The sequence below is a fragment of the Chelonoidis abingdonii genome, chromosome 4, assembly GCF_003597395.2.
Source record: "Chelonoidis abingdonii isolate Lonesome George chromosome 4, CheloAbing_2.0, whole genome shotgun sequence".
Classification (NCBI taxonomy): domain Eukaryota; kingdom Metazoa; phylum Chordata; order Testudines; family Testudinidae; genus Chelonoidis; species Chelonoidis abingdonii.
The window spans coordinates 78,783,732-78,809,613 of NC_133772.1; the positions used below are offsets into that span (position 1 = coordinate 78,783,732).

Genomic DNA, 25,882 nt, shown 5'->3' on the forward strand with positions numbered 1-25,882 from the left:
CCTCATTCCCCGCCCAGTGTAGCTGTCTTAGCAATTATACTGCCCCACTGAAGAGGCTGGTGCCATCAGACATGGGGTTAGCTGAAGCCACTGCACCAGCCTAATGGCCTACGTGTGGCTGGAGATCACTGCAGGCCTCTAGCCAGAGGCTGCTCACCGAGGGGCAGTTGCCTGAGTCCTCCCCTCAACCCTCCCCCACGCCTTTAAGGGAGAAAATCCCAGCCCCAGGCACCTGTGCTCACTGACATCCCTCAGCTATGGCAGGGTTATTGCTACCAGACCAGCACAGGGGTGGAGCTGAGTGAAACCAGCCCTAAGACCAATGAGAAGTTGCTTGGGCATATGCTGTGTAAGGCAGCCCCTAGGCAGAGTGTGCACTGGCCCCACAGGCCCCTCTGTGTTCCAGGCCCCCTGCCCCCCTTTGCAGCCCTGAGCCCAGACCTGACCTGCCCATGGTAGGGGTGTCAGGCCCTGTGACTGAGCAGCCCCAGAAAGCCCCTGAGCACAAACCACTGGAACAGGAAAGGACACATGTAACTGAATCAATTGACATTAATTTGCCTTAATGAAGCAGCTCATCCCCTTGCCAGCTATCCAGCCAGGGCAATGATCAGCTGCAACTCACTGGCCCATAAGCCAATTGCAAAGCCTGCCTCAGTCCAAATGCAGTTCTGTGTCTGTCACCAATAAAATAAAATGTACTATGAAGTGGGCATGTACCAGCCTAAATTGCTGCAGCTGCAGCACAGATTTGGTAGCCCAGAAACTCCTCCCTCTGCCACCCCACTCCGCATGGTGATGAACAGTGAGACCACAGCTGCAGGCTTGGGCCAGCTTCACACGCAGCCCCTCCCAGCCCCTGCAAAAGGTGAGCATGAAACAAAGAGGAAAGACGTAATAACATGGGGCACTGCTGTAGCAGACACATGGGGCGAGGCCAGAGATGTCCTGGCCAGTAGGAGGCACTGAGGGAAGGAGATCAGGCTCTGTTCCAGGCAGTAGGGGCTGAAACAAAGGGGAAAGACCCTGCTCTAGAGTATAGAAGTTTGGCAACCACCTTTCCCTGCTGGGTGGCCAAAGAGCCCCTTGTGTAGGGAGCAGAACCACCTCAGGCTTAGTGTTTCCTCTGTCGACCCTTTGTGTGCACCACTAACAGCATGTTGAAGGCTTTGCTGGAGAGGCCAGTGGGTCTGGGGACAGAGCCTCATCAATAGCTCACACCCAAGGTGCGTGAGGAGGCTGAACTCTGAAGCCAGCTCCCTGAGAACAAATTACTCACTGAAAGGCGTTTGGTTTCAGGTTCGATTCCTTTATTCATTTAAGTGGGTTCCACTGGAGTTGTAAGGATTAAAAAAAAAAAAAAGCAAGGCATTTTGGGTAACACTATGCAAATTATCCTAAAGGCAGTGGCAGTGAGGCTGATGCGCTCGCAGGGCAAAACATCAGCCTTTGTCTAAGTTGAACAGTATCGCTGGGGTGGGGGAATGGCGACCCTCCATGTATTGACACATGGTAGTCCCACCCAGCCACTGATGGACATTACACACCTGTGTAATCCCTCCCCTGCCCACCCCCCCATGTAGGACAGTGCCTGTGCCCCACACAGCTGTCTGACTCTGCCCAAGAGGGAGGACAGCATTTGACTTTGGGAGAAGCTGAACAACAGCATTAATTGGTTTGGCCTGTGCACAAATACGCTAGGATTTGGGCTGTACATTTACATTGAACCCCACATGCTGGGGACTCCATGACAACACTGATGAGAGGATTACATCCATTTACAAAGCTCCGTGGCCCGCTCCTTCTCACACCCCTGGGTGCTTTACTACACCTGGGACAGTAGCCGTTGGGGAGGTCCACTTTGTCACGCCTTCCTGTCCCTTCCCCCAGGGTCCAGAACCCCATAGGTGAAGTGTCCCTTCTCCATCCACTAGGGGAACACACACGGTGACCCATATGACCTTAAGGGAGTCTTAGCCACACCAAGCAACTCCACAGCCTCTTCCCCACTCCCTTCTGATCCTTAGCAGCAGCATCTCCCCTCTGCAGGCTGTTCTGCTCTGCTGTCCTCCGAGCAGCGCAGCCTCCAAGGACAATTATTTTTAACGCTGCCAGGCACAGTTCTCAGAGGTCACATTCCCTCAGGGCTGTGGAGATAAATCTCTCACACTGACATTTTTTTCTTTGTAGTATTAAACTCTTTTGTTTTTCAGGGTGGCATTTGATTTTATGCTTATCACCTAGAAACAAGTCTCTCTCAATGTGGCTCCTGCAGGGATGGGATGGAGTTCAGAAAGGGAACCCCCAGGATGAATCCCAGGAAAGACTTTCAGACCGGTAGATGGCTCAGGCTGTGGAGCACCACCCCAGGGGAAAGGGTGAGAACCCTACCCAGCCATGGGATGTTCAAAGCCGCTAGAGAATGCATGATCGGGAACAATCCTGTCCTGGCCCCAGGGAGATGGTCTGGGTCATCTAACAGGCCTTCTCCATACAGTCCAAGTTGGTCCAAAAGGAATCAGCTGACACCGGACGTATGACAAGGTGGCTGATCTATGTTTCTTTTTCTCTTGGGCAGTATGTGGTTTAAGACCCCGTTGAACCCCTCCTGACACCAGGAACCTTCTCTCCATGCACACTGCAAAGCCATCAGGATGCTCAAGGAGTGAAAGAAGGTATTTCAGTTACATCGTGTCTCATTGCACAATGACACTTCACCCCACACACAGGTGTAATCAGCAGGACCCCATTTAGAAACTCCATGGTTTTACCTAGAGAACAAAGATAGCTGCCAATTCAGCCAACATCTCCAGAGGGGGGTGCAACATGGGGTTCAAGGTAACCATGGAATCTGTTGGTGGGGATACTCCTCTAGTGTTCCCTCTTCCTTGTTTTCTTCCAGTGCAGAGTCAGGGATTGTGTAGGAAAAGGAGCTGCTCTTTGATTTATGTATGTCTGAGGGCTCCTTAGATAATTCCTCAGGCTGAGAACAAGTGAAAGAGCTGCATCTTACAGCTGCTTTGGATTTTCTTCAGCACTGGGAGCAGGGCATCATGTGGACTCTCTGAACAGTCTGCATCTCTTGTGGGTGGGGAGCAGAGAACCCCCGAAAAGGATAGGCAAAGGAATGAGTCTTTGTAATCCTGCCAAGCAGAACCTCAGTGCCAGCTTATCTAGCTGTGCCAATGTTCCTGTACTGGCACATGAGAAGGTGCTTAAAGGTCTTCTTGAAAGTGGCATTACAGAGGGCATAGCAGGCTGGGTTGATGGTGCTGTTGACGTAGCAGAGCCAGTACCCAATAGACCACACTGTCTCGGGTACGCAGGTCTCACAGAAGGTGTTAATAAGGACCATGACATTGTAAGGAGTCCATGTGAGAATGAAGGCAAGCAGGATGGCGAATATGGTTCTGGTGACTTTTTTCTCTCTGGCTGCCATCTGACGCTTCTTCCGCACCTGACTTCTGGCAATGCTAGCAAACTTCCTGGCGACATTGGCTGGGCGATTGTTTGAGAGAGTGTTGGACGCTGTCTTAGCTGGGACAATCTCAATGGCTGTGACGCATTCAGTACCGGTTTGCTTGGTGACAATCTTAATCTTGGACCACTTGGAGGTCGGGTTAACCCGCGGGTGGGCAGGACTCTGCCCTGGCCCAGCTGGTAAGATTTCTGCCACCTGCTTCTCTTTTGTGGTCTGGGTGATGCTGACTGTGCTGGATTCATTGGAGGTCTCCTTCTCCTCTTGCTGACCTGCAGCCTCTGTCTGTGCTAAGGGTTGGTCCTCCACTTTACCATTCCTCACCTCCTCCTTCACCTCGAGTGCCCTCTTGGGAGAGTTGTTGTTCTGTTTGATCAGTGGGCTCTTAAAGAAGCTGAGTGGCTTAGTTTTCTTCTCTTTCTTGCCCTCGGGCTTGTGCCTCCTCACTCTGCTCCTGCTGGCCAGCGAGATGTGAATGTAAAGCACAGTCATGATGACCACTGGGAGGTAGAAAGCAGCGATGGCTGTGCCAAAGGTCACAGCTGGATTAGATAGGAACTGGATGTAGCACTCCCGCTCCGGGACTGTCCTCTCCCCAACAATGAACTGCCAGAACAAGATGGCAGGCGCCCAGAGAACAAAGGACAACAGCCAAGCTGCTGCAATCATCAGCCCTGCCATTTTGGTGGTCCTTCGAGCCGGGTAGGTCAGGGGCTTGGTGACACAGAAGTACCGGTCAAAACTGATTATGAGTAAGTTCATGACAGAGGCGTTGCTCACCACATAGTCCAGTGCCAGCCAGAGGTCACACACCACGGCCCCCAGCGGCCAATAGCCTTTGATGATATAGACCGTATAGAGGTTCATGGAAAAGACCCCGATGATCAGGTCAGCACAGGCCAGGCTGAAAAGGAAGTAGTTGTTCACAGTCTGGAGCTGGCGGTTCACTTTGATGGACAGCATGACCAGGATGTTCCCTACCACAGTGACCAGGCTGAGTGAGCCGGTTACTGTGGCAATGAAGACCAGCTCCACTGTTTTGTAGTGGTTGGAAGGATGCTGCATGTCCTCTTCAGATCGGTTGCCATTGGTGAAGTTGTCATAGGTAAGGTTGGCCATCTTCATCTGCCAGGGCTGAGCAGAGAGGTTATGCATGGATTCTGCAGTGGGGAGGGAGAGAAAGGAAGAATATTACACATAGGCAACCTTCTCCCTTCTGCCCTCCTGCTTCTGCAGTTGTGGGCTCCTTTAACCAAGTTTCCTATGAGTTTAACCATATTTTTTTATGTATGTTGTCTCTGGTTTTGCAAAAAAGGATGGGACAATTTTATCCCCTTCTCCTTAATTTTCTCTCTCCTATCACCCCCAGACCTCTTCCCATATCCTCTAGCTCCACGGTGATACCCTTTTTGGCCCCGACTATTAGACTTTTTAAAACAATGGAGATTCGTCAGCAGAGCTGTATGAGAGGAGCCCAGGGCTGGAATAACAGGAGGCTCTGGGTTAGGACTGAGATGTATGAACAGAGCTGTGTGTGAACAGCCCAGGGCTGTGTCATAAGTAGATAGGTAAGGGTTAATTTTCTTTTGCCTGTAAAGGGTGAACAAAGGGGGAACCAAGCACCTGACCAGAGGACCAATCAGAGAACTGGATTTTTTTTTAAAGTCTGGGAGGGAAAGGAACTCAGGGTCTTTTTGTTTTCCTCTGGCTTTGAGAAACAAGCTTTTGCGTGCGCACCGCCGACATTCTTCTTTCTAATATTACTATCAAGTTGTGAGTACCAAGGAAACAAAGCAATAAGCGGGTATGTGCTTTGGTTGTAAATTACTGTGTGTTGTTTTGCTGGACTGGTTTAATTGGGCATCTTTTAAATCAGGAACTGTTTATTCCTACTTTGCCCTATAAGCCCACATCCTGAGAATTTCGTTAATGCAGTGTTTAGTATATGTAAGTTCGTTCTGTTTTTAATCCATAATTTTTTGTGGGAGTTTTCTCTCTTTTCTCCTTTTCTTCTTTTTTTCCGTAGGAGGTCAAAGGGGAAAGAGAAACTTTTTCTGTGCCCGGAGCTCTTGTCTATCCTCTGTGTGCAGGCTAGTGGGGAGGGGACCAGGCTCTGTGAGTTACTTTCGCTATTCGTCCCAGGGCGGGGAAACAAGCTACGGGGAGAAATTACAGGGAATAGAGGTAATGGGATTAGTTGTCTATTTTCCCTGGGCGAAGGGCTGTCTCTTGGAGAATGAGGTAGGCAGGTTTCTCGGTAATTTTGCGATGTGAAGAGATTGGCATCAAGTCCGCAGGTTGCTCCGAGCGGAACGACTGAGAGAGAGGGAAAGGGAGGAGGATAATCCTTACCGGTAATGACGCAACTCTGAGTCTGGGGTCTTTCCCAGGGGAAAGTTGGGGAGGCCAGGAGGGATTCCCCCAAGGAATATTGGGGAACGCCGGCTGATAGAGCTCAGAATCCTGTCTGGTGGCAGCGAGATTCAGAGCCAAGCTGTAGTGAGCTGGGAGTCATTGGTAAGCACACCAATTTGTGGACGCTACGGTCCAGATTTGAGACGGATCAGGCGGGGACTCCTGTGGTAAACGTCTGTCGCAAATCTGGACCTTACGTCCACAATCTGGGTGCTTACAATGAACGCCCAAGCTCAACGTACCAGCTTAGCGTCTGATCGTCGCCCTGCCAACCGAAACAGCATTCTGGCTCCTATCAGCCCGGTTCCCCATAGTCCTTGGGGGTACCCCCTCTCTGGCCTCCCAACTTCCCCTGGAAAGACCCCCATAGACTCAGAATATAAGTCTTACCGGTAAAGGGAATTATCTCCCTCTTCCCCCTCTGCCAGTGCGTTCGCCTCTGAGCCAACTGAGGGGACCCGGATTGATGCAACTCTTCCACACGCAATACCGAGAAACTGCCTCCTCTTCTCCAAAGAGACAGCCGCTCCACCGACAGGAAATAGAACTAATCTACCTCGATTCCGAACTTCCCGAAAAAACAAAAAAAGGAAAAAAGCTGTTCCCGCCCTGGGACAATAGGAAAGTAAAGCCACAGAGCCTGGGCTCAGCCCTCCCCCTAAGCCTGTTCCACACAGAGGTAGACAGACTCCGGGCACAGAAATTCTTCCTCTTTGCCTCACTAGAAAGAAACTCCACAAGAACTTTATATAAATAAAGAAAGAACTTACATATACTAAACACTGCATTACAGAAATTCAATACAGGGAGGTGGCTAGTTAGAAAAATAGGAAATAAAAGTCTGATTTAAAGATAGCCCATTAAACCAGTCCAGCAAAATCACCACACATTGGAATTACAAACCAAAGCCCCCTAACAGAATTATTGCTTGTTTTCCTTTGTTACTTCACACTTGAATAGTAAAATATTAGAAAGAAGATGTTGGAGGATGACGAAAAGCTTGGTTTACTCAAAGCCGAGGAAAACAAAGAAGACCGCGATTCCTTTCCCTCCCAGACTTTAAAAAAAAATCCAGTTCTCTGATTGGTCCTCTGGTCAGGTGCTTGGTTCCCCCTTTGTTCACCCTTTACAGGCAAAAGAAAATTAACCCTTACCTATCTACTTATGACAGGCTGGAATAGCAGGGGGAAGAATAATGGGAGAGGAGCAGGAATGCTGTAGGTCAGGACTGAGGCATCTTGGTTTTCATAGGCCTTTCTTCTTATTACATCTATATTAATGAGCCGGGGAAATGATGTAGGCTTAAGTCAAGAGGAGGCCAAATTTTGCTCATTTATACCCCTTACACTCCATTGGCTTTACTGGGATGGTACCAGTGTAACTAGTAGCAGTACAGGCCCAGTGCCCTTCTTGCATGCTGCACCCAGGGGAATGGAGTGAATTCAGGCCTCTTTCCCTTGCTCACAACCTGGAGAAAAGACTCTCGTTGCCTCTCCATAACTGAAGCTGTAGCTGAAAAGCAGCCACTGTGAGAGAGTGGAGGGAGAGTCTGGGCTGAGTGAGCAATTGCACAACCTGAGCAGTCATGTCTCTTTAAACCTCAGCACTTTCCCAGGCCAATGTTGTTTTTAGCTAATGCTTGAAAATCTCATTGTGCTGTACCATTCCCATTTGCCCCTGCAGCCCTCTCCCCAGGAGCTGGTCATGGCAGCAGTTTGTGTTCCAAAGCAGAACAGCCTTGGAAGCATCTCTTGGCTTTGTTTTTAATCATTGCATGTGATTATGGAGACACAAAAAACTCCAAAGGGAAGCTCTAAAGAGTGAAGCCAAAGGAAGGGTCCAGCTAACAGAGCTCCCAGCCCATACTCAAGGCATTTGCTATGGAAATCCTGCCCTCTTCTGTCTGCTTCTTGTACTGTGCTGGGTGACTCACCCTGAAAGGGCCCCTGCTCCCTGCAAGACCCTGATGGGGCTGCATGGATTCCGTGGGAAAATGAAGCAGAGTGAGAATGGCTTGGTGGGGTGGGATGCTGCAGCAGCTCCTCTTTTGTGGCAAGGCAAAGCAGCACATTCAGGTCTCCTTGTGCTTCCTGTCCTGCTGAAACACCATTTTCAGCCGGTGTTTTACCAGATCTCAGGAGAGCGATGGAAACTGATGGTGAATGCAGGAAGGAAGTTTGGCCTTCTCTCTGAACAACCCTGCTACTGTTCTGCCCAAGATTTGAAAAGGGAATTGGGTGCTTGTGAAAGGGGCCAACCCAACAGCCATGGAAGTGAACACAGACAGTGTTTATCTAAAGGACAGGTCCAGCCTGGGCAGCAGCTGAGCAACCTTCCTCTCCATCTCCCCGCTGGCCACTGATGTTCTTCAGCCCTCAGGAGTGGTGCAGTCCAGGGGGTTGTACACCCCTGTTCACTGTAACAATTCTAGTGGCCTTAAGCCAGCTCCTCGGCCAGGGCAATGGTGAGCACTGGACTGTCGTGTATATGTCACTGCCTCGGTTGTGTCCCTGTCTCATGTGGAACAGTGTGGGGAGAGGGTACAGGGAAGAGAAAGAGGCTCATTAGGCCTGTGTGACCCCACTGCAGACCGAAACAAAATAATGGGCTATACCAGGGCCTGGCATCCTGGGAAAGCTTGTGCTGGGGTGTGGGAGAACTCACGTGGGTCTCCAGCAGCAAATGGCTCCTTCTGGAAAGCAAGACCTGGAAGAGAGACAAGAGCAGACCCTTGATCAGGTAATGAGAGAGTGACCTGCAGCACTGAGAAGCCCCTGTAGGAGATTCGGCATCTGAGATGAGCTCTGAACATCAGCGTGTATTCAGCGATATCCACTGTCCAACAAATGGCTGAGCTCCTGCCCCTCCTAGGCACACCCAGGCAGTAGGGTGGTCAGAGAGGCAGCCGATGTTCAGCAGGCTGAGTCTGTAAGAGGCCAGGCAAAGGGATGAGGCCTGCTGGGCAGGGATTCCTGGAGCTACAGTCCATGTGCAGTTTCTTGCCAGAGGGCTCAGTAGAGGGAGGCTGCAGGGCTTGGATGAGAGATTCTTTAAAGTCTATCATAAAAAATATGTTAAGTAAAGCCCTGGGCCTAATGTAAGTGTCAGACTTGCTGAGCTGCATCCTTTCCACACTCAGAGACAGGGCAGGGCGAGAGCAGCAGAGTGGGGCTGGAGTGCTGGTACTCCCATTGAATCGCCAGGCCCAGCTGAGCATCACAGCAAGTGACAGGTCTACACTGCAGCTGGGAAGGTCCTTCCCAGAACAGGTAGATAGACACTCGTCTCCTCAAGCTAGTGCACTAAAAATAGCCCTGTGGCTCAGCAGCCCAGGTGGTGGCTTGGGCTAGCCACCCAAGTACATACCCAAGGGCTTGGGCAGGACTGTACTCAGGTGCCTAGCCTGGGCTACCAGCTGTGCCATTGGGCCACCGGGCTATTTTTAGCACAGTAGCTTTAGCAGAGCTAATGTGTCTGCCTGTCTGCACTGGCAAGCCCCTCCCAGCTGCTGTGTACACATCCCCAAGGCAGGGTATTCACCAGGGGCTGACTAGCCAGGCAGCATGCCAGCACTGGAGTGACAGACCAGACTGCCAGTGGGTCTGAGCATGAGCCACACCTGTGCCCCCAAGGGTCAAAACCTTTGTGAGCTGGAGAGGGTCTACCTGTCTCCTGCTAGAAGTACAAGTGCTCCTTGATCATCTGCCACATCCCTCTCCACATAGCACATCACCCCATGTGCTGCCTGATCCTCTCTCATCAAAGTCCACCCCAGCAGCTGCTCCTCAACATTGGTCTCCCCCATAACACTCCTGCCCCTCATGCCTACTGCCCCTTCTACGCCTTCTGACACCCACAAGTGAAGTCTAACAAGATGCCCCCCCAACAATCCTCATCATGCTCTTGTAACATGCAGAAACTGTGCAGAGTCCCAGCCACAGAGGGGGCCGAATGCAGGTCTCCCCATCCTCTCACTGCACAGACACAGGATACCCAACATAATACCAGGAGCCTTTCACTCCCACACTGCACTCCCTGTCCCCCAGGAGAAACCCAGGGATAGGGGCTGCACCTGGGCAGAGCTGCATTTAATCCCCTGGCCCTGCCACAGCATCTTGCTTGATGTCTGATTTTCAGTGTCTCATGAGCAAATGAGCCAGTCACTTGGGATACATCTACACTGCAGTCAGACACCCTCTGCTGGCCCGTGCCAGCTGCAGCCTGAGCACTGGGACACTCCCACTGTGCAGGGTTCTAGAACCCCACCTCCAGCCCAAGCCTGAGCATCTACACTAGTATTAAATAGCCCCTTTGCCCGAGCCCCACATGCCCGTGTTAGTGGGCACGGGCCAGCTGCTGTTTTTCAATTGCAGTGCAGCATATCCTGAGTGACTAACTCATATCTGCACCTGATCAATATCTCACTAAGGAGTGGATCTGCTGCAGTTTGATTAACCCAACCAAGATTCACCCTAGGCTGGGACTGTTGGCCCCTCACCCCACAGCTTACTGTCAAGCCCCTCCATTCTCTCCATCAAGAGACAGAGGGATTATCTAGCCCCCCCCCACCCCTGGATAGCCTTGCCTGCACAGGGGTTACCTCTATCCCAGCAAACAAACACGTGCACACCCTAAGCCAATGCAGCTCACTCACTAGACATGGCTCTGCTTTCTGGGTCACATTGTCAGCCTGTAGCTACAATTATTTAGTTTGTCTGCAGGCAGCTATTGCAGAATCTTAATGGGATCAAGAAATCCTTGGCACCTTTAACTCCCTTAGCAGCCCTTGCCACCTTCCCAGGGGAGTCACTGAGACATCAGGTCTCATTATGCCAGCTTGGTACCAGCAGGAAGGAGACCAAGCTACTGACAACCTGGGGCTATTTCCATCTCCTTCACTGAGCCATCAAGATCCCCATAATTACTGCATGAATAAACCAGGGGCAAGCGTGACTCTTTGAGGTCTGCCTGAGAAAGCAGCCAGCACCGTGACTCCATATCCTGCACACAACTGTAAGTGAAACTCAGGAGACTCCATGCAAAGTGGCCTGGCAGGGACAGAATCTACAGGTACTTTATCACACAGTGCATCCAGAGACCTGAGGGAAAGGAGTGACTGTGAGAGCTGCAAACCCTGGCAAAAGAAACCGTTCCTGTCTGATTCACACCCCAGCTTGGTCTGCTGCACCCAGCGAGTCTCACACCCTGCCTGCCCTTGGCCACAGACAATGTATCAGTACTTCTAGAATGCAGTCCGGGCCAGACACTGTGGCAATGAGGCCATCTCCTCTCATGGTATTTCTAGCTGAGTTCTACAGAGCCACACATTCTGGAGAGTTCATTAAAGCACCAGAACCTCTGGAGGCTTCTCCCTGTGTAACTGATAAAAGCTCGACCCACTCCGGCTGAAGCCCACCTAACCTGCCCCAGAGGCCATTAAACCCATTTCCTGGTAGAGGCCTGATTCACTGGAGCCCACTGGGTGCTGCTGGGAATCTGCAGGGGGAGAATGGGGCCCTATGTCTGGGGGACTAACTAGGCACTGAGATAGAAGAGCTTCTGTGTCATTAGCCATTACAGGATCCAGTCAGACACTAGAGACAGCAAGGCAGGAGAGCGAAGCAAGGTAGCCAAGGGAGAAGGCCCCATGAGACCTGACCTGAATTGCAGACAAATAAAACAATGTTTTACAGGAGCCTTCCCAATGCAAAGCAGAAAATCAGATTCAGCTGCTGTCCGCAGTGGAGGAGTGTTTGGGTACCCAAACCTCTGAGACCAGGAGTCACAAAGCCACTGGGCCAATGCTTGAAGGCGCTTTGGGGCACAGGAATGCAGAGAGCAGCTAGAGCCAAAAGGAATAGGGAGGGTAAAACCTCCACTACCAGATGGCCACCTAGCGCAGCCCTGGGACAGGGGAGGGGACACCGGAGCAGGCCTTCCCTGTGGCTGGATGATGCTCTCTGAAGAATCTCACCTCTTGGTTTTATGAAAGTTCATTGTGAAAGTGGTAGCAGGAAAGCAAGTGACCCCTGGACACCCTCACGCTACTGGGGCCTTCCCACTGGGTCTCTGAGCCAGCTGCAGCATGGAAGCAGCTCCCATACTCAACAGCTAATCCTGCCACGTACCCCGGAGCCTTCGGCACCATAGATCACCGAGAGGCTGCTCCCGTCCTGCCCTTCACTAGATATAGATGGAGTCCTCGGAGGTGGCTCCATTCATCCACTGAATACGAAGCCTAGAGACCAGCGATGGGTTTCTCCTCTCCCCAACAGAGGCTGCCCCAGGGGATTTGATCCTAGCACCTCTTACTCAGCATGACTTTGAGGCCACTAAGGGAGGACCGAGACATGTCACAGGCCTGCATGCCATCTCGACAGATGCAAACTAGCAGTGCAGCCACAGTGCTTTGGGAGCCTGTGAACAGAGCAGCTGCTACAGCTCAGCCCAGGTCAGCAAGGATGCATTTTGAAGCCCTGTTGTAACAGTCACTTTACCCACTGCCTGCTAATGGTGAGAGTGGGGCATAGGCTCAGGATTCCGCTTGACTCCTCACTGCTCCTAGAGACACAGGTAAACAGTTACCGCTGGGTTGCCAAATGACTATGATCAATCATTCTTCTCCGGTCAGCCCCTTTGACAATGATCCGTGCACTGGCTTTAGCAAGTCCCCCTGCCTGGGTTTGACACCAGGAGCTAGTTCACGGTGACCAGCACCTAAGCAAGACTGACTGACGTCACATGAGCGCTCACGCTGAGCTGGCTGCCAGCCAAGTTCCAGATCCAGGTCAGGGTCCTAACCTTCATCTGCAATGCCTTGAATAAGCTGGGGCCTGGTTACCTCAGGGGTCATCTCTCTGTCCTTTGGAAAAAATACTACAGGAGACCAGGGCAAGCCTGCATCTCAACACCTGCAGAGCACCCTGTAAGGCACAGCCAGTTCCCAGGGCCTGGGAGTAAAGAGCAAATCAGGCCCCAACACAGAAGGGATCAATTGCTGACCCCTATGGATGGAAAGAACATGGGATGGTTCCTGAGATGGGCTGTGTCTGTGGCCTTGGGAGCTATGCTATGTATGAATAAATGAATGAATACTAGCTCTTCTCCAGCGGGATCCTATCCTCCAGGGGGTGTTTAATGCCATCTGTTCATCACTAGAGTGATTAAGTGCCCTGGGCCCCTCTGAAGACACTTGACTTGCAGTTTTGCAGGCTGGGCCCATGGGGAGTTAAGAAACTTGGCCCCTAGTGTAACAGAGAGACACACAAGGCTCCTTGTTAGGCTCCATTACAGCCCTGCAGACAAGTCTCCTGGGTGCAGTCAGAGTCAGGCAGAGACACACAGCTCCTGGGGTATCACACAGGCCAAGCAAAGTTACAAAGCCCCAAATTGAGCTCCCGTCTCAGCCTGGGCCCCAGGTGCTTACCATGCATGGGCCCACTCCAAGCGTTTATCCATTCAACATCTCTGGAGTTCCATCCTCAGGCCAGCTCCCACATCAGTCCCTCCTGCCCTGGATCATTTGAGCAGCTTGGGCTTCAGCCCGAAGGAACTACAAGTCAGGCAGAGTTGGCTAGTTAATGTTGACATCCCTGAATGGCCTCAGCTGCCTAGTGGTTAACACACTGGCCTGGGCGACAGGAGTCTGGCTTCTTTCCTCAAGGGATGGGAGGAGGGATCAAATTCACTGGGTAAAGTGCAAAGCAAAAGCCCATCTTTAGCAAGGGCCATACAAATATGTGTGAGCATCTTCTACGGGCTGACTTGCATCTTGGCAGAACACACCATCGGACCTGCTGGTGATGCACAAGTCCTGTCTTGTTCTGCTTTCAGTGACACCTCGATGATCCAGAGTGACTTCATTTAACACACTGGTGAAGATCCGCAACAACTCCACTGAAACAGAAGAGAATTTGGGCCATTCTCTTTCCTTCTCTCCCTGTGACTGCCCCCTCCCCCAAACAGGAAGAAGTACGAGAGCAAAGGACGGGAGAGTCAGTTTCAGTGCTACTCACCAGAGCCACAATCCCTCCAAACAGGTACTTCCCTATTACTCTCCACTCCCCAGACCTGTGAGTGCCACTTACTGGGCATCTCCAATGTTACTGTCCAGACTGGCCTGCAGACTGAGGTTTGCGCACAGCATATCGGGGGGGAAGGCAGCTGTTCTGCCTGCCCTGTTCGTGTGCTCATTTCTGCACCTCACCCTGCAGCCACCCTAGGACACATCAGCTGAATCACCAGCTGTGGTGCTTGAAAAGCTCTGAGGCTCAGGATGTGCTGGCGGGAGGCACAGGGCACCCAGGGGCCAAGTCCGCCCTGGACTGCCCTGTCAGATTTCCCAGCTGATATTCACTTTAAACGCAGACAATTTCTTTCTGTTTCAAAGTCTCAGAGACATTCATGTGGCAGGTGCTGCTGGAAGGAGAGCTGGTGAGAGGGAGGGAGCTGAGGATCAGGGGTGGGTAATGGGAAATGGACTGTGGAGGGGAGAGATGGGGCCCCACGCTCACTTTCATTTCCTTCTTTCCTCTGGTCTCATTCTCTGTCTCCATCTCTCTCTCTTTATGTCTCTCCTCTGTCTGCTGCCTCCTCTCTGCTCACTAACACAGGAGTCAGAGGGAAGACGCAGCCTTGGCTCAGACCAAAAGAGATTTTGAAAGGGTTCATGGGGATGACAACCAGTGGGAGCCATAAACTTCCACGCCAATTGGATTTGCTCCCTGCACTCCCTGTCACTCATCCGGTGCACTCAGCGGATGCTCTCCCAGACTCACTCTCACCAACAAGCTGGAACAAACTCAATTTCTGTCCTCATGCCTCTCTTGGCTTTTCAGCTGTGATTTATGAGTTGTTTTCTATCCTGCTGACCTTATGCTACTGGGACTTCTTGCAGATAAGATCCATCTAGGTCTTTCTGTGGCCCCCACCACCACAGTACATGAGCACCTCACAGACCTGACGGGGAAGGGCTGTTATCCCCATTTTACAGATGGGAAATTGAGGCACAGAGAAATGGTGCCTTACCCGGAGAGTTTAGATTGTAAGCTCTCTGGGGCAGGGTGTTCTGTGTTTATCCAGCACCTGGCACAATGGGGCTCTGATCCCTGAATGGAGCCATCAGTGCTTTGGCAATACCAACAACAAGACATACAGGGAACCTGAGCTAAACATGTCTTCAGAGTGCCAGTCCAGCACCTTAACCACAAACTGATTCCTCCTCCAGCTGTCTTGCTCGCTAAGAATTAATCCCCACATGCCTCAGCATGGGATCTTCAAACTTAAAGGTCACATCCACCCCAATGCCAGGGCCAGTCCAAGGCTTGGGGAAAGGCTTGGAGGGGAGTGTTCATTCACCTGTAGAACCATATTCTCCACATCAGAAGAATGTTTTGCCCTTTTCTTGACACTAAAAAACACTTTGGAAGGGGCTTTAAAGGGGATTAGATCTGCATGGAGGAAGAGAGGTTTATTTCCACAGGGGCTGAACGCTGTAGACTGTCAGAAGGTCGGGGGTGGGGGAGGTGCAGATAAGCTGCTATTTAAACTTTTTCTCTTGTAACTTGCGTCAGAGATGCACAGAACTTTGAGAAGGTGCCCCATTGTCAAGTAACTAATGCAAGCAGTCACTAGCCCCCGGGAGGTGGGTAAGAATGATTTAAAAGCCCATAGTATTATTAATTATCTTTCTGTACACAAAAAAGGAAATAAACACAGATATTCCATCCAGTGCAATTATCTCCTAGGCAGCACTGAACACTCTGTCCGGTGCGTTATATGTGATCAAGAATGCATGGGCTTTTGTTTCAGTCCATATATGTAAAAGGAGTCAGGGCTCCATAAACACCATATTATCCTACTTCTTACAATTGATTTCTCACTTCACTTGCTAATGCACATGAGCAAATCCATTGTGATCCTAGGAGATCATCTTGTCCATGAAAACATTGGCTCTATTTACATAAAACGAGTGCCATTGGATGGGTGACACTTCCTTCTGGGTGACTAACCCCTGGAACAAACTATCAAGGGAAGTGGTGGATTCTCCATTGCTTGATGTCTTCAAATCAAAACTGCCTGCCTTTCTAGAAGAGTGGATTTATTCATACACAAATTACTGGGCTCAGTACAAAGGTAACTGTGGAGGAAGGTGAAATTCTATGGCCTGTGTTATTCAAGAGAACAGACTAAATGATCTAATGGTCCTTTCAAGCTTTAGAATCTATGAAGAGTTCATTTTATTGCACATCAGACAACAGTGCAGATGCCCATGGCATAACTTAATCCCGGGTAATTTGGCCCCATGACACCAGTTGTCACTGGACTACTGGATGAGTATCCCTGCCAAAGTGTTTCATATTTGCCTCTGAGGTTCTACCACTGTTAAAAAAAAAAAAGCCACTGAAATTTTTCACTCTTCGTTCTCAGAAATGGCTGAGCTGTGTATGCTCTATTTTTAACAAAAATCACTCCCAGTCGGATAATAAACAGGCCAAATTTCAGCTAACAAGGTAAGAGATTAAGTTAGAAGCCTTTGAAAAATGACCCGTTAGAATTAAACTGTTTTGGAAACAGGTGTCACTGTACCTATCATTTTACAGCTCAGTAAACAAGGCACAGAGAAATGAAGTGACTCCCCCAGCGTCACACTGCAAGCATGTGGCAAAGCCAGTACTAGAACCCAGTGCTGTAACTAGGTATTTTAGCGCATGGAACAAGCAAGAGCCCTGCATGGGACTACTTCTTTATCCTACTCCTGTCCCACCCTGCAATATCTATTCCCACTCACTCCCACATTGTTTGTTGAATTTTTATCTTACTCCCGCTATTATGGCAGTGGGTCTGGTGGGACACATGAGATCTCAGTCCCTCTGCAGAGCTCTACCCCCTATTGTTTTTTTTCCCAGCCATCCCATTTTTCTACCTTCGTCTCTGGCTTTCCACCCTGGGCAGCTGCCTCGCTCACCCCACCCTGGTTACCACCTTGCTAGAACCCAAGACATCTGAGGTGTCAGCCGCTGTTCTAATCACTGGACAAAGCTGCCTTCCCTTGAAGTATTGCTAAAACTCAGCCCTGGTATCATGTTGCCACAGAGAGAAAGAACCAGAGATGAGAGTCCTACCTTGCAGGCCCCCTTCATTTCTTTAGTTCTGGGCCCATCTGCACCCAGCCCTATGAATGCTCCGCAGTCTGACTCACAGCCCCCCTGCTATTCCAGCCCTGCCCTCCCTGGGCCCCTGAACGTTGCACATATCTCAATTCCAACGTGCAGCACCACCTGCTGTCCAGTACGGGGCTCCCTCACACTCATCTCTGCCCAATGCAGCTTAACCCTGATTCACCTCGCTCCTGCAATTCCAGTCCTGCTTTCTTCTGACCAGAGACAAACAGTTCTGCTAAACTGCGTGATGGCTTTGTTTTGGGGCTAAGTGGAGAGACATTCATTTCTGATCAGCGCAGGATGTGAAGCTAACTCCCTGAAGGTGTACAGCAAGCATACAGATTAAACATACTTCCACATAATGCATCTGCTCAACAAAAATCATCACCAGAAATCAAGACAAACTCTTAACAAATTTGTCGGAGGAACATGTACATATGGGAATGAAATGGACTAGATAAACCAATTAGTTTCTCAAAGGCATCTGAGTGTAATCCCCTCCCAGAGGAGATCGGCTTCTGATCTGGGCTTATTAAATCAAGACCTTTGGAGGAAGAGCAGAGCTTGAAAAGACGCTGAGCCCTATGGACTCCCTTCCGCCCCAACAGAGGAGAGGCTGATGTATTTATTTAATTACAGTTTACATATACTGATCTGAACCTTTAAGTATATCACATGGGATAAAGGCACAAACCCATAGGCCATAAATCTTAATAAGTAGCCACCCTGACAACATTCCAAGTCACAGAAAACCCTCCCGTACATCCACTCCTCCCCTCTAGGAAATGCTGGAAGAATGGGTAAGTCTTGTGACACAGTCTGAGAGGCTCTAAATATGGCTTATAGCAGGGGGTCGGCAACTGATGGCACGCATGCCAAAGGTGGCGAGCCAATTTTTGATGACACGTCGTGGTGGGCTGAGTGGCTCAGCCCACCGCCATTCTGGGGTTCTGGCTGCAGCCGCATTGCCAGCTGGGTCCTGGCTACCGGCCCCACTCAGCGCCCGCTGCCGGCCTGGGGACCCATAGGGAACCCCAGGCTGGCAGTGGGCTGAGCAGGCCAGCAGCTGAGACCCCAGCTGGCAGAAGCTGGCAGCTGGAACCCCAGAGTGGTGGTGGGCTGAGCCGCTCAGTCCACTGCCAGCCTGGGGTTCCATTCACTCAGCCAGTGGCAGGCTGAGCGGGGCCGGCGGTGGGCTGAATGGTTCAGTTCACTGCCAGTCTGAGGTGCCAGCAGCACTCAGCAGGATGCTGGTCTGGGGTTCCAGCTGCCAGCCCCGCTCAGCCTCCTGCCGATCTGGGTGAGCAGAACCCCAGGCTGGGATGGGCTGAGGGGGGGGCTGGTGGCCAGGATTCCAGCTGGCAGGAGCTGGCAGACAGAAACCGAGACCAGCAGCGGGCTGAGCAGGGTCTGGGATCCTTGTCTGGCATTTCAGCCACCAGCTCCACTCAGCCTGCTGCCAGCCTGGGGTCCAGCTGCTGGCCCTGCTCAGCCCGTTGCTGGTCTGGAGTTCCATTCACTCAGCTCGCAGCAGGCTGAGCGGGGCTGGTGGCCAGGACCTCAAATCAGCAACAGGCTGAGCAGCTCAGTCTGCTGCTGGTCTGAGGTCCTGGCTGGTGGCACCACTCAGCCCGCTGCTAGCCTGGGGTTCCATTCACCCAGACCGGCAGGAGGCTGAGCAGGGCCAGCGTCTGGGACCCCGACTGGCAAGGGGCTGGCAACTGGAACCCCAGACTGGCAGCAGGCTGAGCCACCCAGCCCCATGCCAGCCCCACTCAGCCCACTGCCGGCTGAGTGAATGGAACCCCAGACCAGCAGCAGGCTGAGCAGGGCCAATGGCTGGACCCTAGACCAGCAGCGGGCTGAGCGGGGCTGGTGGCTGGAACCCCAGACAAGGATCCCAGGCAAGGATCACATGAAATTGATAAGATCTGCATTTTAATTTTATTTTAAATGAAGCTTCTTAAATATTTTAAAAACTTTATTTACTTTACATACAACAATAGTTTATTTATATAATATAGACATATATAGAGACCTTCTACAAACGTTAAAATGTATTACTGGCACGCGAAACCTTAAATTAGAGTGAACTTGGCACACCACTTCTAGCTTATAGCAAATCAAAGCAGGAAGCAAATACCAGAGATCTGGACCCCTGGCCAAGAACAATACTAGGGACCAGTTTCTGCCTTCTTAAATTGTGTCAGGGAGCTCTGAGGGACCAGCGCCAGTCCATGGGGTGGTCACTGAGGGTATGTCTACGCTACGAAATTAGGTCAACTTTATAGAAGTCATTTTTTTTAGAAATCGATTTTGTACAGTCGATTGTGTGTGTCCCCACTTAAGACCATTAAGTCGGCAGAGTGCGTCCACAGTACTGAAGCTAGCGTTGACTTTCAGAGTGGTGCACTGTGGGTAGCTATCCCACAGTTCCCGCAGTCTCCACCGCCCATTGGAATTCTGGGTTAAACTCCCAATGCCTGATGGGGCAAAAACTTTGTCGCGGGTAGTTCTGGGTACATGTCATCAGCCCCACCCCCCCAATGAAAGTAAAGAGCAGACAATCATTTTGCGCCTTTTTTCCAGGGTCCCGTCCACTGGACCCGCTCAGCCTGCTGCCTGCCTGGATGAGCAGAACCCCAGGCAGGCAGCAGGCTGGCGGACGGAGCCCCAGACCAGTAGTGGGGTGAGCAGCTCAGCCTGCTGCCAGTCTGGAGCTCCGTCCACTGTCTCCTGCCAGCCAGGGTCCTGCTCAGCTGGCAGACCTCGGTGAGGTCGATCAGGGGTGCCTGGACAGACATGGCTATCCTCCTCTTAGAGCACCAAATGGGAGTGACTCCAGGTCATTCTTTAAGTTTTGTCTCATGGAGATTCAGTCCTGCCTGGAATATCATATGAGCTGAAGGCATCTGCCTCAGGCTGCTCGCCCAGCTGGCAGCACCATGCGGTCGCACGTACCCCAACCTGCCCCTTGCTTCCATGGTTCATGAAGCCTGGACAGTAGTAAGGAGCAGTTCAACTTGTGGAATGACAAATCCAGAATGAAGGATTGCACTCTGGGCCACATTAAGATTAGCATTAGTCCCTATAAAAGGCTTCATGAAAATTTGCCCCCACCCCAACAAAAATGTTAATGTATCAGAGCAGCTGAAAGGGTAAGGAACCTGGGACTATAACTTAAAGAGAGCTTCCGTATTATTTAACTCATAATTGATATAATTCAAAGTAAAATTTCACAGCATTGTCTGTTCCAAGGCTAAAAATGCAGGAGGTGGGATGCAGGTCAGAAAAAGGAACAGTGACCTGTTTCCACCCAATTTTGAACCAGGAACAGTTCATGTATCAGGTGAACGTGATAACCACTATACCACAGGATCACTAGCAAGGTATGACTCTTTTGCCATTAAGCAAACACAGCAATTCTTTCCTGGCCTCTGCCACTGAATGCCTCCTTACATTACGCTGTGCCCTATCAGGGCAGGAGGACTGCATGAGCTCAGAAAACATGTCATTGAGAGTGCAATTTTTTTCACTTTCTAATCTGAGATAACCTAAGGGACGGAGATGGTAGGGGGAATGTAGAAACATTCTGGGGATGTAGGGACTGCATGGTCACCTGTGCTGCTGAGTTTGCCACACTGGCCAAACAGGAAATGAAATTCAAAAGTTCCTGGGGCTTGTCCTGTGTACCTGGCTAGTGCATCTGAGTTGAGAGTGCTGTCCAGAGCGGTCACAATGGAGCACTCCGGGATAGCTCCTGGAGGCCAATACCATCGAATTGCATCCACACTACCCCAAATTTGACCGGACGATGTCGATTTCAGCACTAATCCCCTCGTCGGGGGAGGAGTACAAAAATTGATTTCAAGAGCCCTTTAAGGCGAAACAAATGGCTTCGTGGTGTGGACGGGTGCAGGGTTAAATCGACGTAGCGCTGCTAAATTCGACCTGCACTCGTAGTGTAGACCAGGGCTGAGCAACACTGCACTAGAGTGCCAGGTGGAAGCCTTTTCCTAAAAGTCTGGGGTTGGGCCCCTTGCCCTGACGTCCACCACACCAGTGTCTCTGTACATCCCTTTTCTCAGACCCATGGCCCAGGCTCTCCAGAGGGAACACAGTTCTAGGATTCATTGTCCTACATTAGTCCCAATTATCCCATGTCCTGCTGACCAGGTGCATGATTCCAGCAGGAGTCCCCTTTTCGTGGGAGCTTAGCTCCAGCGTGTCCTTCTTTGGCCAATCACACCCTGATGGCATTAGATCCAGCAGCCACAAGATGGCACTCTTGTTTCTGACAAAAATGAAACAATCCTTTCTCTGGCTGTGATAAAGTGAGGTTACATTGTGGGGGTGAGTCAGTAGCTCTGGTCTGGTCAGCATGGTTCTGCTGTAGCTCTGATCTGATTAGTGTGGGAAATGCTAGAGGTCTGCCCCAGCTCTAGCTCTGGATCTGGGAAAGCTGCAGACTAAGCCCTGTAGGGCGTCTATGCTGCAATTAAAATCCAGCGGCTGGCCTGTGCCAACTGACTCGGGCTCTTGGGGCTCGAGCTAAGGGGCTGTTTAATTGCTCTGTAGATGTTCAGGCTTGTGCAGCCCAAGCTCCGAGACCCTCTCACCTTGCAACATCCTAGAGTCCAGGCTCCAGCCCAAGCCTGAACGGCTACACTGCAATTAAAAGCCCTATAGCCCGAGCCCCATGAGCCTGAGTCAGCTGGCACAGGTCAGCCACGGGTGTTTAATTGCAGTGCAGAGGTAGGGTTTGCTATTGATATATTTTGGCTGGTGATGAGGAGAAAGAACCTGCACTTTTCCCACAGTGCTGATGCACTTCATGGCTTCACCAGAGCTATCTGGCACAGCACATGTGGGAAGGCCATGGGGGAATCTAGCTCTCTCTTTATCTATGTAGACTTTTAACATCATTCATCACCAGGACATTGGACAGTCACAGTAATGTAGATAGGCGAAGTCAACCGCAAGTAAGGGGGACAGTGCTGATCTCGCCTCAAGGTAGAAGCTACCTGCCCTTGTCTTCACCAGGATTTTGCAGTGGGAGAGCTAATCCACATCAGTCATCCCACAGTAAAAATACCCCTTGTTTAGCAATGAAGACAAAGCCAGAGCGCCCGGGACACTCACTCCAACATGTGCAGCTGAAGAAAGTGTTTGTTGCCATTATAACATTGAGGGTTAAAGGTCGGGGGTTAATGAAAGGTCAGAACAAATCAGGTTTCATCTTTCAGTTAGAGAGAGGGACAAAGGAATTTGCCCAAAGCTGTAAAGGCTCCAGCAAGTCATTTCACCCTCGTTCCCAGCCTTTTGTTGTTTATCTCTGTTCTCCTAGAAGTGCCGAGAGGGTAAAAAATCTAATGGGATTAGTTCTGTCATGTTAAACTGCAAATGCAATGCAGGTTTTAGCATTAGCACAGGCAGATAACTAAGTTCTGAGGAAAGTGGGGGGAGAGGGAGAGGAAGAGAGCAAGAAAGGGGTGGGGAGAGAATGATAAATAGGTATATATGTTTAAGGTGTGTGTGTGTGTGTGTGTGTGTGTGTGTGTGTGTGTGTGTAACAGAGAGAGAGAGACTGAACTGGGTGATGGTTTGTAGTGATAATAGCTTTATCTAATAGTCGTTAATTAGTTACTGAGTCATGGCACTGCTTTACATGTAGTGAGGGATTGTTCTAGCTGACAGATTCACACCCCTTAGAGAATGTGAAAATGTAGCTCTTAGATACCAGTAATAGGCACCTTGGCAATATGATAGATAGATAGAAAGAATAAAGAATGTGGTTCTATTCCTAGCAAAGTGAATTGGCCAGGTTTCATACAGGCAGGGAGGATTCAGTGCTTGATGGTGTCAGACTCATGTGCCAGTGATCTCTGGATAATTAACACGTGCAAATAAATGGGAAGACAGAGAGGGAAAAGAAAAGGTGAATCAATAGTTCACCAGCATTTAATTGTATTTGCTCATTTAAAATGCAGTCATTCCTTTTGCCTCGTCAGGAATGCCCCGGACTTGGCAGTTTCATACTAGAAGGCGTCCCTTTTAACTCCTTACCCATCTATAAACAATAGATCAGTGAAAGAGTTGGTGGAATTACTCATTGCAAATAATTTATAGCATGGAGTAGGGATTTTTTCATTGAGTAAATTATTCATGATTTTTTTCCTATTTATACAACCAATTCTGATAAGTGAAAACAAAATTACTGCACTACCATGGCTGAGCTGAAAGTCTCTGACAGTATTACCTGAAGCAATACACACACATACTGTTTGTCATCAGTCTTTAAGAGTCCACGCCTCCAAACCACATGGGCAATGCCAAGTATTCAGGTGATTGGAAGGTCTGTTTGTGGGCAGGCTGCAGGCAGGGAGACAGGCTGGTGGCACAGATGGTCCATGAGGAAGGCTGGTTGAATGGTGGCAGGAGGGAGGGTTGAGACTCACAGTTCCACTTGATTTATTTATTTTTCAGTTTTTAAAAATGCGCCCATGAAAGTTGCCTACTGGCAACAATAGAACATGTTTGCTAAAATCATATCAAATTAATTAATCAAAGCAAATGAATTAGTATTAATTTATTCCATTTCAGTGCTCAGAACTGTGCTAGGCACCTCTCTGCACAAGTAAACAGGCATGATCCTGTAGTCTAAGCAGACGGCTTTTCCCATCCTGCTCCTAACAGTGTTATGAGTTAGATGAAGCCTTATTATCGGTTGAATTAAAACCCCATTGAGATTGATAGGTGTGAACTCATCCTTCAATTAAGATACATTTAAGTATATGCCACTGCCTAAGACAAAAGATGTGTGTAAACCCACCCAGAAGCTGTTGGCTGAGTACGGGTGGGGGAGATGAAAGAGGGAGAGGGAAGGAGGAACTGAGATCAGAAAAAGCATCAAAGAGTCCAAAGATGCATCTGATGAAGTGGGTATTCACCCACGAAAGCTCATGTTCCAATACCTCTGTTAGTCTATACGGTGCCACAGGACTCTTTACTGCTTTTATAGATCCAGACTAACACAGCTACCCCTCTGATACTGGAGATCAGAAGGGGAGAGGCAAGAAAACCAAACAGGAACCTGTAGGTAGTGTGATCCTGGAAAAAGCTAGAGATCTTTTTGGTCTGGTGTTGGCTAATGGGGCTTGCTGGCTATAAGCTAAGAACCCATTCCTTAGTTCCTTCTGCATTCAGAGACACAGGCCTTTGTACATTCCTGTAAATAAGCAAGATGGCATCAAAGATAATCCCACAATCTATCAATGTTTACTTCCAGCTGGAACATCCCCAGGGCCCTGTATTTTTACTAGCTGCTCACCTCGAATAGGAGCACCACAGGATCCACTTTCCAAGGACAGAGCTTGTGAGCTGCTTTTCCTGTTGACCCAAGATGGAGCAAATAATGGGGTTTCTTGCAGAAATCACCAAGTGCCAACAGGATTTCAAACAAGCCCCAAAACAGGAAGTAAAGACATCACAAAAGGATTTAAACCAGGGGGTGGGCAAACTGCAGCCCAGGGGCCACATCCAGCCCTTCAGACGTTTTAATCCGGCCTTCAAGCTCCCACCAGGGAACGGGGTCCAGGGCTTGCCCCACTCCAGGCAGCTCCCAGACGCAGCGGTATGTCCCCCCTCTACATGTTGTCCCCACCCCAAGTGCCATCCCCGCAGCTCCCATTGGCCGGGAACTGTGGCCAATGGGAGCTGCAAGGGCGGCACCTGTGGATGGGGCAGCATGCAGAGCTGCCTGGACACACCTCTGCGTAGGAGCTGGGGCGGGAGTGACATGCCGCTGCTTCTGGGAGCTGCTAGAGGTAAGCACTACCTGGATGTTGCACCCCTGACCCTCTCCCACACGCCAACTCCCTGCCCTAGCCTTGATCCCCTTCCTGCCCTCTGAGCCCCTTGGTCCCAGCCCAGAGCACCCTCCTACACCCCCAACCCCTCTTCCTCAGCCCCACCCCAGAGCCTGCACTCCCAGTTGGACCCCTCACCCCCCCCTTCTGAACCTTCTTTCCCAGTCCAGAGCCCACTCCCACACCCTGAACTCCTCATTTCTGGCCCCACCCCAGAGCCCTCACCCCCTCCCGTACCCCAGTCCCCAATTTTGTGAGCATTCATGACCCACCATACAATTTCCATACCAAGATGTGGCCCTTGGGCCAAAAAGTTTACCCACCCCTAGTTTAAACCAAAGCCTGGAGGTTTTACAAAAGAACTAAAACTGCATCTGGAGGATCCCAGAGAGGGCTGAGGGTTGCCTTGCAGGCAGAGGTCAAATCTCTGTTAGAGCAACTACAAAGTGTCCAGACAGGTTGGGGAGCCCAGCTGCAACCCTCCCAGGCTAAAATGGCCAGACAGAAGAGAGGTGACCACCAACCTAAGTTCCATAGACCAAATGTTTTTCCATAAAATATTGGAAACCAGGCAAGCTGTAGCCAACCTGGAATTTGCTATCAAAGATGAGCTGCAGCAAGGACTTACACTGAAAATTCAGCTCCAGAAGGAAATCAAAGGGTCACAGAACACCATGGGAGGCAGCCACCTGGGTGAGAAATTGAGCCAGCCAGGGGACTTAGATCAGGCTAGACACTTACAACAGTTTTCTACCCCATTTGTAACCCAGAGAGATCCAAAGGGGAGAGACTGGGCTGTCCCGGCTCAAATAATGCAAAAGCCCCACTATCTTGGAGGGGGAAACTCCCTGGGAAGCTTATTTGGATCAATTCAACTTTATAGCTCAAATAAATGACTGGGAGGAGGGACAGACAGGGGGCATACTAGCAGCCAACTTTGGTGGCCCAGCTCTGATGGT

General features: G+C 50.4%; 1 protein-coding gene across 3 annotated transcripts in view; it reads right to left on the reverse strand.

Moving 5' to 3' along the window:
* Positions 1–1,306: 1,306 nt before the first annotated feature.
* Positions 1,307–25,882, reverse strand: part of CHRM4 (cholinergic receptor muscarinic 4) — a 43,443-nt gene continuing 18,867 nt past the window's right edge. The window contains exons 2-3 of one of the 3 annotated variants that reach the window (XM_032775085.2): positions 8,558–8,599; positions 1,307–4,638 (exon numbers count right to left, since the gene is read on the reverse strand). In XM_032775085.2, the coding sequence (XP_032630976.1) occupies positions 3,170–4,638; positions 8,558–8,599 (1,511 nt within the window). In that variant the 3' untranslated portion in view covers positions 1,307–3,169. Of the gene's footprint in view, positions 4,639–8,507; positions 8,600–25,882 lie in introns of those variants that run through there. The other 2 variants (XM_032775088.1, XM_032775086.2) reach the window with 2 other exon arrangements.